At 37.8% G+C, this 15527-nt stretch overlaps 1 protein-coding gene and 11 pseudogenes across 1 annotated transcript; all 12 read right to left on the bottom strand.

Moving 5' to 3' along the window:
• Window positions 1–557: 557 nt before the first annotated feature.
• Window positions 558–676, bottom strand: LOC149653236 (5S ribosomal RNA; annotated as a pseudogene).
• Window positions 677–1274: 598 nt separating this feature from the next.
• On the bottom strand, window positions 1275–1393 carry LOC149653237 (5S ribosomal RNA; annotated as a pseudogene).
• Window positions 1394–1990: 597 nt separating this feature from the next.
• On the bottom strand, window positions 1991–2109 carry LOC149653238 (5S ribosomal RNA; annotated as a pseudogene).
• Window positions 2110–2243: 134 nt separating this feature from the next.
• Window positions 2244–2362, bottom strand: LOC149653239 (5S ribosomal RNA; annotated as a pseudogene).
• Window positions 2363–2705: 343 nt separating this feature from the next.
• On the bottom strand, window positions 2706–2808 carry LOC149653240 (5S ribosomal RNA; annotated as a pseudogene).
• Window positions 2809–2943: 135 nt separating this feature from the next.
• LOC149653241 (5S ribosomal RNA) lies at window positions 2944–3062 on the bottom strand (annotated as a pseudogene).
• A 596-nt stretch (window positions 3063–3658) lies between these two features.
• Window positions 3659–3777, bottom strand: LOC149653242 (5S ribosomal RNA; annotated as a pseudogene).
• Window positions 3778–3898: 121 nt separating this feature from the next.
• On the bottom strand, window positions 3899–4001 carry LOC149653243 (5S ribosomal RNA; annotated as a pseudogene).
• A 373-nt stretch (window positions 4002–4374) lies between these two features.
• On the bottom strand, window positions 4375–4493 carry LOC149653244 (5S ribosomal RNA; annotated as a pseudogene).
• Window positions 4494–4627: 134 nt separating this feature from the next.
• On the bottom strand, window positions 4628–4746 carry LOC149653245 (5S ribosomal RNA; annotated as a pseudogene).
• Window positions 4747–4867: 121 nt separating this feature from the next.
• On the bottom strand, window positions 4868–4970 carry LOC149653246 (5S ribosomal RNA; annotated as a pseudogene).
• A 7278-nt stretch (window positions 4971–12248) lies between these two features.
• On the bottom strand, window positions 12249–13547 carry LOC149653247 (uncharacterized protein F54H12.2-like). Its single transcript, XM_089846999.1, has 2 exons — window positions 13046–13547; window positions 12249–12754 (listed from the first exon to the last, which is right to left on the bottom strand). The coding sequence occupies exons 1-2, from the start codon at window positions 13545–13547 to the stop codon at window positions 12249–12251; spliced, it is 1008 nt and encodes a 335-aa protein (XP_089703125.1).
• Between the last annotated feature and the right edge of the window lie 1980 nt (window positions 13548–15527).

Raw genomic sequence — 15527 nt, forward strand, 5'->3', positions numbered from 1 at the left:
TTATAAAACAAAAACAAAAAGAAGATATGTTTGCTTTTTTCATATCGGGTGGAATTTAAAAGAGGAAACAAAAGGGAAAAACAAACGGCACGCAGTATTCCCAAGTGCTGTATGCGCTCGACGCTGCTTAACTTCGGTGATCGGACGTGAACCGGTGTTTTCAGCGTGATATGGCCGTTGTCGAGAGTGCTAGTTAATTATTCGAATTTAAATTAAGTGAGACAAATTAACCTTCATCTTTATAAAACAATAACAAAAAGAAGATATGTTTGCTTTTTTCATATCGGGTGGAATTAAAAGAGGAAACAAAAGTGAAAAAGCCAACGGTACGCAGTATTCCCAAGTACTGACTGCGCTCGACGCTGCTAACGTCGGCGGTCGGACGAGAACCGGTGTTCTCAGCGTGATATGGTCGTTGCCGAGAGTGCTAGTTAATAATTCGAATTTAAATTAAGTGAGACAAATTAACCTTCATCATTTTAAAACAATAACAAAAAGAAAACCTGTTTGCTTTTTTCATATCTATTAAAATTTAAAAGAGGAAAAAAAAGTGAAAAAGCCAACGGCACGCAGTGTTCCTAAGTGGTCTCCCTCCCAAGTAATGACTGCGTTCGACGCTGCTCAACTTCGGTGATCGGACGAGAACCGGTGTATTCAGCGTGTTATGACCGTTGCCGAGAGTGCTAGTTAATAATTTGAATTAAATCAACTTTCATCTTTATAAAACAATAACAAAAAGAAGATATGTTTGCTTTTTTCATATCGGGTGGAATTTAAAAGAGGAAACAAAAGTGAAAAAGCAACGGCACGCAGTATTCCCAAGTACTGACTGCGCTCGACGCTGCTAACGTCGGCGATCGGACGAGAACCGGTGTTCTCAGCGTGATATGGCCGTTGCCGAGAGTGCTAGTTAAAAATTCGAATTTAAATTAAGTGAGACAAATTAACCTTCATCTTTATAAAACAATAACAAAAAGAAGATATGTTTGCTTTTTCATATCGGGTGGAATTTAAAAGAGGAAACAAAAGTGAAAAAGCCAACGGCTCGCAGTATTCCCAAGTACTGACTGCGCTCGACGCTGCTAACGTCGGCGATCGGACGAGAACCGGTGTTCTCAGCGTGATATGGCCGTTGCCGAGAGTGCTAGATAATAATTCGAATTTAAATTAAGTGAGACAAATTAACCTTCATCTTTTTAAAACAATAACAAAAAGAAAATATGTTTGCTTTTTTCATATCTATTGGAATTTAAAAGAGGAAAAAAAAGTGAAAAAGCTAACGGCACGCAGTGTTCCTAAGTGGTCGCCCTCCCCAATACTGACTGCGCTCGACGCTGCTTAACTTCGGTTATCGTACGAGAACCGGTGTATTCAGCGTGTTATGGCCGTTTGCCGATAGTGCTAGTAAATAATTTGAATTAAATTAACTTTCATCTTTATAAAACAATAACAAAAAGAAGATATGTGTGCTTTTTTCAAATCGGGTGGAATTTAAAAGAGGAAACAAAAGTGAAAAACCAACGGCACGCAGTATTCCCAAGTACTGACTGCGCTCGACGCTGCTAACGTCGGCGATCGGACGAGAACCGGTGTTCTCAGCGTGATATTGCCGTTGCCGAGAGTGCTAGTTAAAAATTCGAATTTAAATTAAGTGAGACAAATTAACCTTCATCTTTATAAAACAATAACAAAAAGACAATATGTTTGCTTTTTTCATATCGGGTGGAATTTAAAAGAGGAAACAAAAGTGAAAAAGCCAACGGCACGCAGTATTCCCAAGTAGTGACTGCGCTCGACGCTGCTAACGTCGGCGATCGGACGAGAACCGGTGTTCTCAGCGTGATATGGCCGTTGATGAGAGTGCTAGTTAATAATTCGAATTTAAATTAAGTGAGACAAATTAACCTTCATCATTTTAAAACAATAACAAAAAAACATGTTTGCTTTTTTCATATCTATTAAAATTTAAAAGAGGAAAAAAAAGTGAAAAAGCCAACGGCACGCAGTGTTCCTAAGTGGTCTCCCTCCCAAGTACTGACTGCGCTCGACGCTGCTGAACTTCGGTGATCGGACGAGAACCGGTGTTCTCAGCGTGATATGGTCGTTGCCGAGAGTGCTAGTTAATAATTCGAATTTAAATTAAGTGAGACAAATTAACCATCATATTAAAACAATAACAAAATGAAAACATGTTTGCTTTTTTCATATCTATTAAAATTTAAAAGAGGAAAAAAAAGTGAAAAAGCCAACGGCACGCGGTGTTCCTAAGTGGTCTCCCTCCCAAGTAGTGACTGCGCTCGACGCTGCTTAACATCGGTTATCGGACGAGAACCGGTGTATTCAGCGTGATATGGCCGTTGCCGAGAGTGCTGGTTAATAATTTGAACTTAATTAACCTTCATCTTTATAAAAAATAACAATAAGAAGATATGTTTGTTTTTTCATATCTGGTGGAATTTAAGAGGAAACAAAAGTGAAAAAGCCATCGGCATGCAGTGTTCCCAAGTACTGACTGCGCTCGACGCTGCTTAACTTCGGTTATCGGACGAGAACCGGTGTATTCAGCGTGATATGGCCGTTGCCGAGAGTGCTAGTTAATAATTTGAATTTAATTAACTTTCATCTTTATAAAACAATAACAAAAAGAAGATATGTTTGCTTTTTTCATATTTGGTGGAATTTGAAAGAGGAAACAAAAGTGAAAAAGCCAACGGCACGCAGTATTCCCAAGTACTGTATGCGCTCGACGCTGCTTAACTTCGGTGATCGGACGAGAACCGGTGTTTTCAGCGTGATATGGCCGTTGCCGAGAGTGCTAGTTAATAATTCGAATTTAAATTAAGTGAGACAAATTAACCTTCATAATTTTAAAACAATAACAAAAAAAACACGTTTGCTTTTTTCATATCTATTAAAATTTAAAAGAGGAAAAAAAAGTGAAAAACTCAACGGCACGCAGTGTTCCTAAGTGGTCTCCCTCCCAAGTACTGACTGCGTTCGACGCTGCTCAACTTCGGTGATCGGACGAGAACCGGTGTATTCAGCGTGTTATGGCCGTTGCCGAGAGTGCTAGTTAATAATTTGAATTAAATCAACTTTCATCTTTATAAAACAATAACAAAAAGAAGATATGTTTGCTTTTTTCATATCGGGTGGAATTTAAAAGAGGAAACAAAAGTGAAAAACCAACGGCACGCAGTATTCCCAAGTACTGACTGCGCTCGACGCTGCTAACGTCGGCGATCGGACGAGAACCGGTGTTCTCAGCGTGATATGGCCGTTGCCGAGAGTGCTAGTTAAAAATTCGAATTTAAATTAAGTGAGACAAATTAACCTTCATCTTTATAAAACAATAACAAAAAGAGGATATGTTTGCTTTTTCATATCGGGTGGAATTTAAAAGAGGAAACAAAAGTGAAAAAGCCAACGGCTCGCAGTATTCCCAAGTACTGACTGCGCTCGACGCTGCTGAACTTCGGTGATCGGACGAGAACCGGTGTTCTCAGCGTGATATGGTCGTTGCCGAGAGTGCTAGTTAATAATTCGAATTTAAATTAAGTGAGACAAATTAACCATCATATTAAAACAATAACAAAATGAAAACATGTTTGCTTTTTTCATATCTATTAAAATTTAAAAGAGGAAAAAAAAGTGAAAAAGCCAACGGCACGCAGTGTTCCTAAGTGGTCTCCCTCCCAAGTAGTGACTGCGCTCGACGCTGCTTAACATCGGTTATCGGACGAGAACCGGTGTATTCAGCGTGATATGGCCGTTGCCGAGAGTGCTGGTTAATAATTTGAACTTAATTAACCTTCATCTTTATAAAAAATAACAATAAGAAGATATGTTTGCTTTTTTCATATTTGGTGGAATTTGAAAGAGGAAACAAAAGTGAAAAAGCCAACGGCACGCAGTATTCCCAAGTACTGTATGCGCTCGACGCTGCTTAACTTCGGTGATCGGACGAGAACCGGTGTTTTCAGCGTGATATGGCCGTTGCCGAGAGTGCTAGTTAATAATTCGAATTTAAATTAAGTGAGACAAATTAACCTTCATCTTTATAAAACAATAACAAAAAGACAATATGTTTGCTTTTTTCATATCGGGTGGAATTTAAAAGAGGAAACAAAAGTGAAAAAGCCAACGGCACGCAGTATTCCCAAGTAGTGACTGCGCTCGACGCTGCTAACGTCGGCGATCGGACGAGAACCGGTGTTCTCAGCGTGATATGGCCGTTGCCGAGAGTGCTAGTTAATAATTCGAATTTAAATTAAGTGAGACAAATTAACCTTCATCATTTTAAAACAATAACAAAAAAACATGTTTTCTTTTTTCATATCTATTAAAATTTAAAAGAGGAAAAAAAAGTGAAAAAGCCAACGGCACGCAGTGTTCCTAAGTGGTCTCCCTCCCAAGTACTGACTGCGCTCGACGCTGCTGAACTTCGGTGATCGGACGATAACCGGTGTTCTCAGCGTGATATGGTCGTTGCCGAGAGTGCTAGTTAATAATTCGAATTTAAATTAAGTGAGACAAATTAACCATCATATTAAAACAATAACAAAATGAAAACATGTTTGCTTTTTTCATATCTATTAAAATTTAAAAGAGGAAAAAAAAGTGAAAAAGCCAACGGCACGCAGTGTTCCTAAGTGGTCTCCCTCCCAAGTAGTGACTGCGCTCGACGCTGCTTAACATCGGTTATCGGACGAGAACCGGTGTATTCAGCGTGATATGGCCGTTGCCGAGAGTGCTGGTTAATAATTTGAACTTAATTAACCTTCATCTTTATAAAAAATAACAATAAGAAGATATGTATGCTTTTTTCATATTTGGTGGAATTTGAAAGAGGAAACAAAAGTGAAAAAGCCAACGGCACGCAGTATTCCCAAGTACTGTATGCGCTCGACGCTGCTTAACTTCGGTGATCGGACGAGAACCGGTGTTTTCAGCGTGATATGGCCGTTGCCGAGAGTGCTAGTTAATAATTCGAATTTAAATTAAGTGAGACAAATTAACCTTCATAATTTTAAAACAATAACAAAAAAAAAACACGTTTGCTTTTTTCATATCTATTAAAATTTAAAAGAGGAAAAAAAAGTGAAAAACTCAACGGCACGCAGTATTCCCAAGTACTGACTGCGCTCGACGCTGCTAACGTCGGCGATCGGACGAGAACCGGTGTTCTCAGCGTGATATGGCCGTTGCCGAGAGTGCTAGTTAAAAATTCGAATTTAAATTAAGTGAGACAAATTAACCTTCATCTTTAAAAAACAATAACAAAAAGAAGATATGTTTGCTTTTTTCATATCGGGTGGAATTTAAAAGAGGAAACAAAAGTGAAAAAGCCAACGGCACGCAGTATTCCCAAGTACTGACTGCGCTCGACCACAAATGAAAAAACGGACCACTAAACATCGGGTCACGTTTTCCCACCTTGTTAAAGTGAGAGTGATACCGTACGAAGATCGAGTCAACTACGAGTTCATAGACGATATTAGAGAACGTTTTAAAAATGGAGAACGGGTTAGAATATCGCCTCCGCTTAGAAACACCGATGACTATTTTACTGGCTGGTCCAAGCAGCTCGGGGAAAACAACGTGGGTAATAAATTTACTCAAATATAAAGACATTATCATGGACAAACCTCCTGATAGAATAGTCTATTGCTATAGTGTTTATCAGGACATTTTTGATGAACTGAAACTCTTTTTGCCTATTGAATTCCACGAAGGGCTAATTCCTAACGATTCTGTTTTTTTGATAAGAGAATAAATAATCTTTTAATCCTAGACGATCTAGCTAACACCTGTACCAAACAGGAGTTTATAAGTAATCTTTTTTGTGTCGGGAGTCATTATTTATCTTTAAGCATCGTGCTGCTGTCTCAAAATGTCTTTAACCCAGGTAAATATTCTAGAAATATATCATTGAACTGTTCTTATATCGTTATGTTTAAAAATCCTAGGAATTATAACCAGGTTCGCTATTTACGTCGTCAGCTTTTTCCTACAGACACCAAACGCCTAACAGAAGCGTACGAAGAGTGTAACGAAAAAGTGTATTCTTACATCTTAATAGATCTAAAACAAAGTACTGATAATAGTTTACGACTTAGGTCCAATATATTCCCCAATGAAGGACCGATGGTAATCTACGTTAGAAAATAATAATCCATAAAATATAAATCTCAATTTATTTAACCTCATTTCGAGACATGCCTTTACCCGTGTCGGTTAGGAACCAATTACCCTTTTTAAATCTCTTGCGTAAAAGCGGTGTGAAACGAAGAAAACTTTTAATATCAAAGTGTACGCGACCCCAATTGGATTGTATAAGCGGTATTTGTTATAATTTGAAGAACGGCGGTATTCCATTGAATCGTCATAAAAAGAAAAGACTTCAACGTTACAAAAACGTAATAAGGTATTTATCCAAGAGAGGTTTAAGCGACAAAAAGAGGCAACAAGTGTTAATTAAACAGGTAGGAGGATTCTGGCCGGCATTGCTATCAATGTTAATACCGACAATAGCTTCGGTCTTTACTAGATAATGAAAAAGTGCATTTTAGTACCAGCGGCTTTACTGACGGACAATCAAAAGGAAGTTAACAGTATAGACAACGCCATTAAAGAGGTACTAAGAAAACCTGGTTCTGCCGAGGAAAAATTGAAGCAGTACCTTTTAACTCTTCAAAAATATTTATCTTTAAAGAGTTTAGCGGAGCCACCAAGCGTTACTATCTTGCCACCTACAATGAATTCGTCTTTTCCAGAACCCGGAGTGTCGAGTACAATACAGCCTCTAAGTCCTTCATCATCGTCTTGGATTCCTCCATCGTGGCCTACACCTATCCAGAATATACCTATTAAAATCTCTACCCCCTCCCAAAATGTCCCTACTAATATCGCTACCCCTTCCCAAAGTATCCCTTTTAATATCTCCTCGAGTCTGACTACCCCACAGCCTATAAAGTGTAGTACAGCAATGGGTCAAACACCGGCGATGTCGTTTACTACGCCAGCGTCCCTCTCTCGAACGACCAGTATGCCTATTTTAACACCCATGGGACCCGTGGTACCGAAACAGTCCGGGACGTCTCAAACGCCTAGTATGCCAGTTTTAACACCCATGGTACCGAATCAACCCGTGGCGTCTCAAATTCAACAGGCCTTATCAACGAAGGGCGCTTCTGGTTCAAAGTTCCGGAAACTTAACCCTAATGATGAGACTTCGCCGAAAAAAAGACTCGCGAAAATTCCATCTACGAAATCAAAACCGTACCCTACACAAGCCAAAATAAAAAAGATCGCGAATCTAGCTTGAAAGAGCTTCAAAAGCCCGAATCTAAGATCGAATGAGTAACTTATAGAAAGGCAAAAAATAACCTTAATAATGATTATTACATTTTATATAAAAGCATCTAACTCATTATATTGAAAAACACGTATCTGATTATATAAAAGCATGTATTTGAGTATATAAAAAAGCATGTATCTGATTATATATAAAAGCATGATAATTACAATTTATATAAAAAATTATAACCGAATAATAAATATTTTTATTCTCGCATTCAATACAAATGTATCTGATTATTAAACATTACAACTTCAATATTTTATTGATTACATTTTTCATATCTATGTCTTAACAAGTGAAGGCAGATATTCCATAAAGATAAGGCGTCGTTAATTTCCGTTTTATTTTCATACATTTTCAGAACTCTTTGAAACGAATTTCCCAGACATCTTTGAATAAGGAAAAATATACAATGAGGTCCGCAACAAAGGGAGAACATATCTTGAATTAATTTATCGTTATAGATCCATCTGGACGCGTATTTGGCCAGGTTAATTTTATACGTATCCGGGATCTGCCCGTAGCTGCAGAAAAAATTACCTTCATCGTTTTCAACGTAAATGGCGACCCAATGAAGCCCAGGATCCTCGGCTCTCTCCGTGTTCAGAACAAAACAAAATTTCTTCTTTTTAGGTTTCCTGGGTAGCATGTCTCTAGGAAAAGTACCTAGATAGTAGGGTTTTGTCCTTTGGTCGCATGATAATATTTGATTTATTTGTAACGTATTCATAACACTTTAGATAGTTCGTATTCGTAAAACGTTCCTTTAATTATCTCGTTATTTTTGTCTTTAACGACGTATACTGGAGGATTACGGTATAAAACCTTATCAATAATAAAGATCTCTTTAGTAAAGTAGCCTTTATATCCCTTTGAAAAGGTTTTTTCAAATTTTTTCAACCTTACTAAATCACCTTCTTTTAGCTTTGGTTTTGTCCCAGGTTTAATGGTACCGATAAGACGGTACCACACCTTATGCTCATTTTATAGGTTAACATTGACTGGCGCGATACCCGTTGAGCGGTGTATCGAGTAATTGTAAGCCTTAACTATTTTTGGTAACGCACTCAGATAGCTACGAGTATCCGCGCTAGTCATGAATTTGTGTATTTTCTCTTGAACCGTTCTGTTAAATCTCTCGCAGATCGCAATTTTTTTATTCCCGTAAGCTACGTAGTGAAGAATACCTTTCTCTTTAAAATATTGCTGAACTGGTTTAGCTAAAAATAAAGAGGTACTGAGAAAACCTGGTTCTGCCGAGGAAAAATTGAAGGAGTTCCTTTTAACTCTTCAAAAATATTTATCTTTAAAGAGTTTAGCGGAGCCACCAAGCGTTACTATCTTGCCACCTACAACGAATTCGTCTTTTCCAGCACCCAGTAGGTCGAGTAAAATACAGCCTCTAAGTCCTTCATCCTCGTCTTGGATTCCTCCATCGTGGCCTACCCCTATCCAGAATATACCTATTAATATCTCTACCCCCTCCCAAAATGTCCCTACTAATATCGCTACCCCTTCCCAAAGTATCCCTTTTAATATCTCTAGCTCTTCCCAAAGTATCCCAATTAATATCGCCTCGAATCTGACTACCCCACAGCCTATAATGAGTAGTACAGCAATGGGTCAAACACCGGCGGTATCGTTTACTACGCCAGCGTCACTCTCTCGAACGACCAGTATGCCAATTTTAACACCCATGGGACCCGTGGTACCGAAACAGTCCGGGACGTCTCAAACGCCTAGTATGCCAGTTTTAACACCCATGGTACCGAATCAACCCGTGGCGTCTCAAATTCAACAGGCCTTATCAACGAAGGGCGCTTCTGGTTCAAAGTTCCGGAAACTTAACCCTAACGATGAGACTTCGCCGAAAAAAAGACTCGCGAAAATTCCATCTACGAAATCAAAACCGTACCCTACACAAGCCAAAATAAAAAAAGATCGCGAAGCTAGCTTGAAAGAGCTTCAAAAGCCCGAATCTAAGATCGAATGGGTAACTTATAGAAAGGCAAAAAAATAACCTTAATAATGATTATTACATTTTATATAAAAGCATCCAACTCATTATATTGAAAAACACGTATCTGATTATATAAAAGCATGTATCTGGGTATATAAAAAAGCATGTATCTGGGTATATAAAAAAGCATGTATCTGATTATATATAAAAGCTTGATAATTACAGTTTATATAAAAAATTATAACCAAATAATAAATATTTTTATTCTCGCATTCAATACAAATGTATCTGATTATTAAACATTACAACTTCAATATTTTATTGATTACATTTTTCATATCTATTTCTTAACAAGTGAAGGCAGATATTCCATAAAGATAAGGCGTCGTTAATTTCCGTTTTATTTTCATACATTTTCAGAACTCTTTGAAACGAATTTCCCAGACATCTTTGAATAAGGAAGAATATACAATGAGGTCCGCAACAAAGGGAGAACATATCTTGAATTAATTTATCGTTATAGATCCATCTGGACGCGTATTTGGCCAGGTTAATTTTATACGTATCCGGGCTCTGCCCGTAGCTGCAGAAAAAATTACCTTCATCGTTTTCAACGTAAATGGCGACCCAATGAAGCCCAGGATCCTCGGCTCTCTCCGTGTTCAGAACAAAACAAAATTTCTTCTTTTTAGGTTTCCTGGGTAGCATGTCTCTAGGAAAAGTACCTAGATAGTAGGGTTTTGTCCTTTGGTCGCATGATAATATTTGATTTATTTGTAACGTATTCATAACACTTTAGATAGTTCGTATTCGTAAAACGTTCCTTTAATTATCTCGTTATTTTTGTCTTTAACGACGCATACTGGAGGATTACGGTATAAAACCTTATCAATAATAAAGATCTCTTTAGTAAAGTAGCCTTTATATCCCTTTGAAAAGGTTTTTTCAAATTTACTCAACCTTACTAAATCACCTTCTTTTAGCTTTGGTTTTGTCCCAGGTTTAATGGTACCGAAAAGACGGTACCACACCTTATGCTAATTTTGTAGGTTAACATTGACTGGCGCGATACCCGTTGAGCGGTGTATCGAGTAATTGTAAGCCTTAAATTTTTTTGGTAACGCACTCAGATAGCTGCGAGTATCCGCGCTAGTCATGAATTTGTGTATTTTCTCTTGAACCGTTCTGTTAAATCTCTCGCAGATCGCAATTTTTTTATTCCCGTAAGCTACGTAGTGAAGAATACCTTTCTCTTTAAAATATTGCTGAACTGGTTTAGCTAAAAATTCAAAGCCTGCGTCCGTATTTATATTCGTGGGTACAACATCTTTATGTATTATTTTGAAAGCTCTTATAACTTCCGCGGAAGTCTTGTTTTTAATAGGTATAACGTAGGCGTATTTACTCAAAACATCTACATTACTTAACAAATATTTCATACCCTTGTGGTATCTGGAAAGTTTATCTAAAACTATTAAATCAGCCTGATGAGTCTCATCCATATATGTCACTGTAATTTTGTTGCGAGGAAACTTTAATCGACGATAACGATGAATAGTATAGGTGGGTTGTTTTAATAGAAAACTCTCAACTTCTTTCCTCGAAGACTGAGGAACTCCTTTCATTAATTTATCCAATCCGGAAAAAGAGGAAGGATTTTCGGGGTCGTAGTACGCGTTTGAGAGAGACATTTTTTCTAAACAAGATCGAAAATGATATCTGATAATATAACGTAGTTGTAGGGTATTATATAAGAGGGAGAGATACAATTTTCTGGAATATTTTCTAAATAAGGAAAAAATTGATATATAACGTAGGTATAGGAAACGCAACAATAATAGTAATTTATATTTTATTCGGTTACTTAAAAATTAACAATACATTGTTTTTAGACCGACAAAATTTCCAAGAATATATTTTAAATAGATACATCATTAAACACTGAATCATTTAAGACATTAGTTTCGGTAGTGGTTGTTCTCTGGCGAATATCTCCCGGTCCCTTGGCACCGTTTATCGAGTAATTTCGATATTAAATTCATTTTGCTCCTCTCCGAGGTAACGCATTCCAACGATTTCAAATCCTCTCGGAATATTTTCAGACGCCTTAGAGTAGTCCATGACCCAATACACGCGAGATAAGAGTGATATATATTTTTTAACCGTACATTAGTTCAGTTTTTAGACCGACAAAGTTTCCGAGAATATCGTTAAATAAAATTGAGACGTCGTCTTCGTAATCTCCGTATTCCTCGACAAAGGATTCTAGAATTCTTTCGTAGTTAAGCAACGGAATAGCTCTAATTAGGTTTTTCTCCACTCTCTCGCTCCAATTAGTATCCGTGGGTTAACAAGTGATATCGTGGGCGATTTCGTTATGACAGCTGATATTTTCGCACGAATCAGTGAACTTAAATAAAATATTGGTCAAACTGTCCAAGATAATCTTCTTCATTATTTCTCTGGCCTCTTCTTTTCGCTTTAATTCGCTACCAATGACATTTTTCAAGTTCTTTAACCTTAATCAACTGTCCTTATTTAATGAAAATCCTTTCGATGTTGAGAATAGAATATTATATCTATTATTCGATCCTCTAATATATTGACGAATATCAACTATTTTTCCGCTCTGACATACGAAGCATTCTAGTTTAACTCTCTGAGTACCGTCAACTAACCAAGTCAGAAATCGTCCCGTTATTCCGTAAAAGAAAGCGTCAATATCCGCTTCGAAAGTCCATATACTATTCCAAATACAACTGTCGAAAGACGCTTCGGATTTAGTATCGAGTCGTTTGACATTGAAGACGGGAAGAATTCCGCTTCCAACGTAAATGTTTTGCTTCTCCGATAGGTAGTGTACTTGATTCATCTCTAACCGGTTATGAGAGAATGCTTCTTAAATCAGAGGTTATATAGAGCATTTTACTCGGGATTAAATAACACCGAGCGATCCCTAGTTATCATGATAGAATTTTCGAATTCGGAATAAATTATGCACGTGACATTGTGTGGTAAATTGTTTTTAAATTTCATATTGATACGTAGATTTCCTTGTCGGGGCAAAGAAAGATGACTAGCCCCCGCATTTTCATCCGGGCTTAAATCTAGGCAATACAAAGCGTAACCTTTTTTGTACTCTTCGTACGTGATAAAATTTCCCTTGTTTTTTCTGTATGTGTTTAGAGAGGTGAATAACGACATGTACTCTCGAGTGTACAGATTGTTTTCGTAATCAGGCGTAAAGGCTTCCGAAGGATAGGTCTCAGTACCGACGTTGACGGATAGGTAATTAAGATCAAAAGTTTCAAAATTAAAGGGATTTAAAGAATGATTACCATTAAAGGCCGAGGTTCGAACTAGACCTATAATTACTCTTTGAGGTATTTTACCTAAGAAGACGTTTTCTCGATTAACGTCGTTCATTCCAGCTGGAATTGAAAAGGTTTTCACGACTGTTTGATTCAAAGGATAGATGGCGCTGGTTTGCTCTAATACCGTAGCGTGGGCTAACATTATTTCGGGATTTATTTTTAGTCTTTTAACGTACAATGAGGCATTATCGATAACCTCTTTATATTTCTTATCAGCGGCTTCTTTCGATATTACGCAAAACTCTGGTTTGGATCGAATAAGCCTAAATCTAACGTCTACATTATTCAATAGGAAACGATTTAAGCGACAAATATCAACGTGTAACGGGGCGTATAAATCTATCGTACTCGATACCTTGGCTCTCTCGGCTCTTCTTAATATCCCATTGGTAGTAAGATTATTATTGGCTGCCACCCAGGCGGAATCGGGATCGATCGGATTATCCTTATAATATAAGCCTAGATTTAGTTGGCTTTCTTTAGCATCTATACCGTAATTTAATAAATACTCAAGATAAGCGATATAAGGGGCTCCTTGGTTAGGGGACTGAACGCTCGTGTTTCCTAAAAAGACGTCTATTTGGGAAAAGAGGGCGGCGTGTAAAAGATTAACCGGAGCTACTTTTTTTTCAGCCGATGGTACGTCGGTGCCGTCCAAATGAAGCACCCTGACCTTCAGCCTTAACCTAGTTTTAGAAAGGTCGATATAATGTTCGCTCGTGCCAGGGACAAAAAATTCCAAAGGTCCACTATCCGTTACGGAGCTTAAAGGTTGATAACTTTCGTCGCTACTAGTTATAATGTTAGCGTTCAAAGGGGGTGTCGCGAATAGGTCTAATTCCCCTATCATGCCTTCGAATTGGGCCATCTTGTTTTACGATAAAAAATCGGCCTTTCATCTACTTTTCTTCTTTCGTATCTTCTGACGTTTCCGTCGAATACCAGACCCGTACTGAGAATTAGCCAGACTATCACCCGCTTTATGAATTAAATTTGAGCCCGCTATTTTTAGATTCCTTTTGAACGCTCTCTTGGGTTCTTCTCCAGCGCTCATATCTGGAATAAACCTTCCACCAAGTCCTAAAGCTTCTTTACCCACGCTCTTAGCTATCGGTTTCTCTAGAGGAGTTAACATTCTCATCAAAGCTCTAAAAATGCCTCCTAAACCAAATCCTTTCTGCACTAATACACCTGGTGGAGATCCAAGGAACTGATCCTGATAATAGGACACGTACCTATTAGGTCGAGACATGTCGTCTAAAGTGAATTTTGATAATGATGCGATCCGATATAAAGGATATAGGAGCGTCGGCTTCGTCTCTAATATCAATTTTGATAGTTTCAATTTCGTTGGATCTTATAGGATAATAGTCTATAGTATCGTATGTGATAATTTTCTCCGACGTATCGTTTTTAGTGGGAATGACGCGTAGAAGAGGTTTGAAACCAGAGCCTATAAACTGGGGGTATATCAGATCAGTGTAAACGTATAAATATTGACTGACTAAATCCGGTTTGAAGTTGGCGTTTGCAGACCCTAATAGACGATTAGTTTGGTCACCGAATCCTAACATAGAACCTAATTTGTTACGAACGCCTCTAAAAAGCACGGTGCACTCCTTATCAGTCGTTATTCGAACGGTACCGTTATCGTTTAACGAGAAATTAAACCGAGATTGATGAGCTTCGGGTATCGCTCTATTCATAGCTTCCAATAGGGCGTCGACACTATAGGGTCCCTCAGGAATCTTTACCGTTACCATACGATTTTGAAGTTTTAAAGTATTTTTCAATTTTATCTCGATATAATTATTGGTGTAGTTTATCGTAATATTTCTAGCTTGTTGAGACAATGGAATGGGACAAATTTATTCTCCAGTAATGTACTCGTCCGTTTCGAATCCTAAAACCTGAGCCAGAGGGCCAGGAGCTAGCCTGGCCTGGTGACCGGCATCGACTGATAATTTAACTCTCTTGATAGAAGGCCCAGTCGGAACTGACATATCTATAACCTGTATTTTCACGGGAAAATTCTGTTTTTCAAGCTGAACGGTTAAGTCACGCACCAGTTTATTCTGCATTGAAAAAAATACGGCGTTTGCATTTTTATCTTTCGAACCTTCGTACTTTTGCGGTATTAACTCTACTCTTCTAACGTCCCAGCCATCATTCGTTAAATATCGTTCAGGTACCTATATTTCGAAAGAGTTACAGGTATTGTCTATTACGGTTGAAATTTTCGGTGTAAATATTTCCGATAAACCAATTTCCCATTCGTTTGAAAGAATAATTGGTTTACCTAATTTCACCGTGAAAGACGATTGTGAATTATCGGGATATTCATCAGTTTTATCACTTAACAGAGTAACGAAAAAAGAATTGACCGACGTAATTGATACTTTATTTAAAAATGAATGCGGATTTACACGTTATTCAATTTTATTTAGAAATAAAAGGTTGAACTCGATGTGATGGTTAGAGCGGGGTTCGATCTCGCGACCTAATGATTGGCGAACAAACGCGCTAACCACTACACCGAGAGCAACCTTAATCGCTTCCTACGTTTTAGAGAAGATTACATTAACATATACTTGGAAATAAAACGGGTAAATGTTCATGATAAAAACTATCGGGAGTACCGAATTTACTCATTTGTTCCTGTATGTATTTTATAAAGTCATTTCCGTAAAATTCGGCTTTTTCTTCTAAACACAATGGCGCCGGTGAATCCGTTTCCGGGGCTTTAACTCTTGTTTGATTTATACCGTGACCCAATCGGGTAAATAAAAGTCCATCATCTAATTCCTCCAAAATAATGGTACTTCTAGGT

The sequence above is a fragment of the Phalangium opilio genome, unplaced genomic scaffold (assembly GCF_054372755.1).
Source record: "Phalangium opilio isolate 3A_F unplaced genomic scaffold, DU_Popi_V2 ptg000082l_1, whole genome shotgun sequence".
Classification (NCBI taxonomy): Eukaryota; Metazoa; Arthropoda; class Arachnida; order Opiliones; family Phalangiidae; genus Phalangium; species Phalangium opilio.

Excerpts from the sequence above, each read along its gene's own strand:
- LOC149653247 (XM_089846999.1), bottom strand. The coding sequence starts at position 13,547 with ATGATAGGGGAATTAGACCTATTCGCGACACCCCCTTTGAACGCTAAC. Across the intron at positions 12,755-13,045 it reads CGAGAGAGCCAAGGTATCGA|CTGGAATGAACGACGTTAAT; the intron begins GTACGATAGATT and ends TTTCAATTCCAG.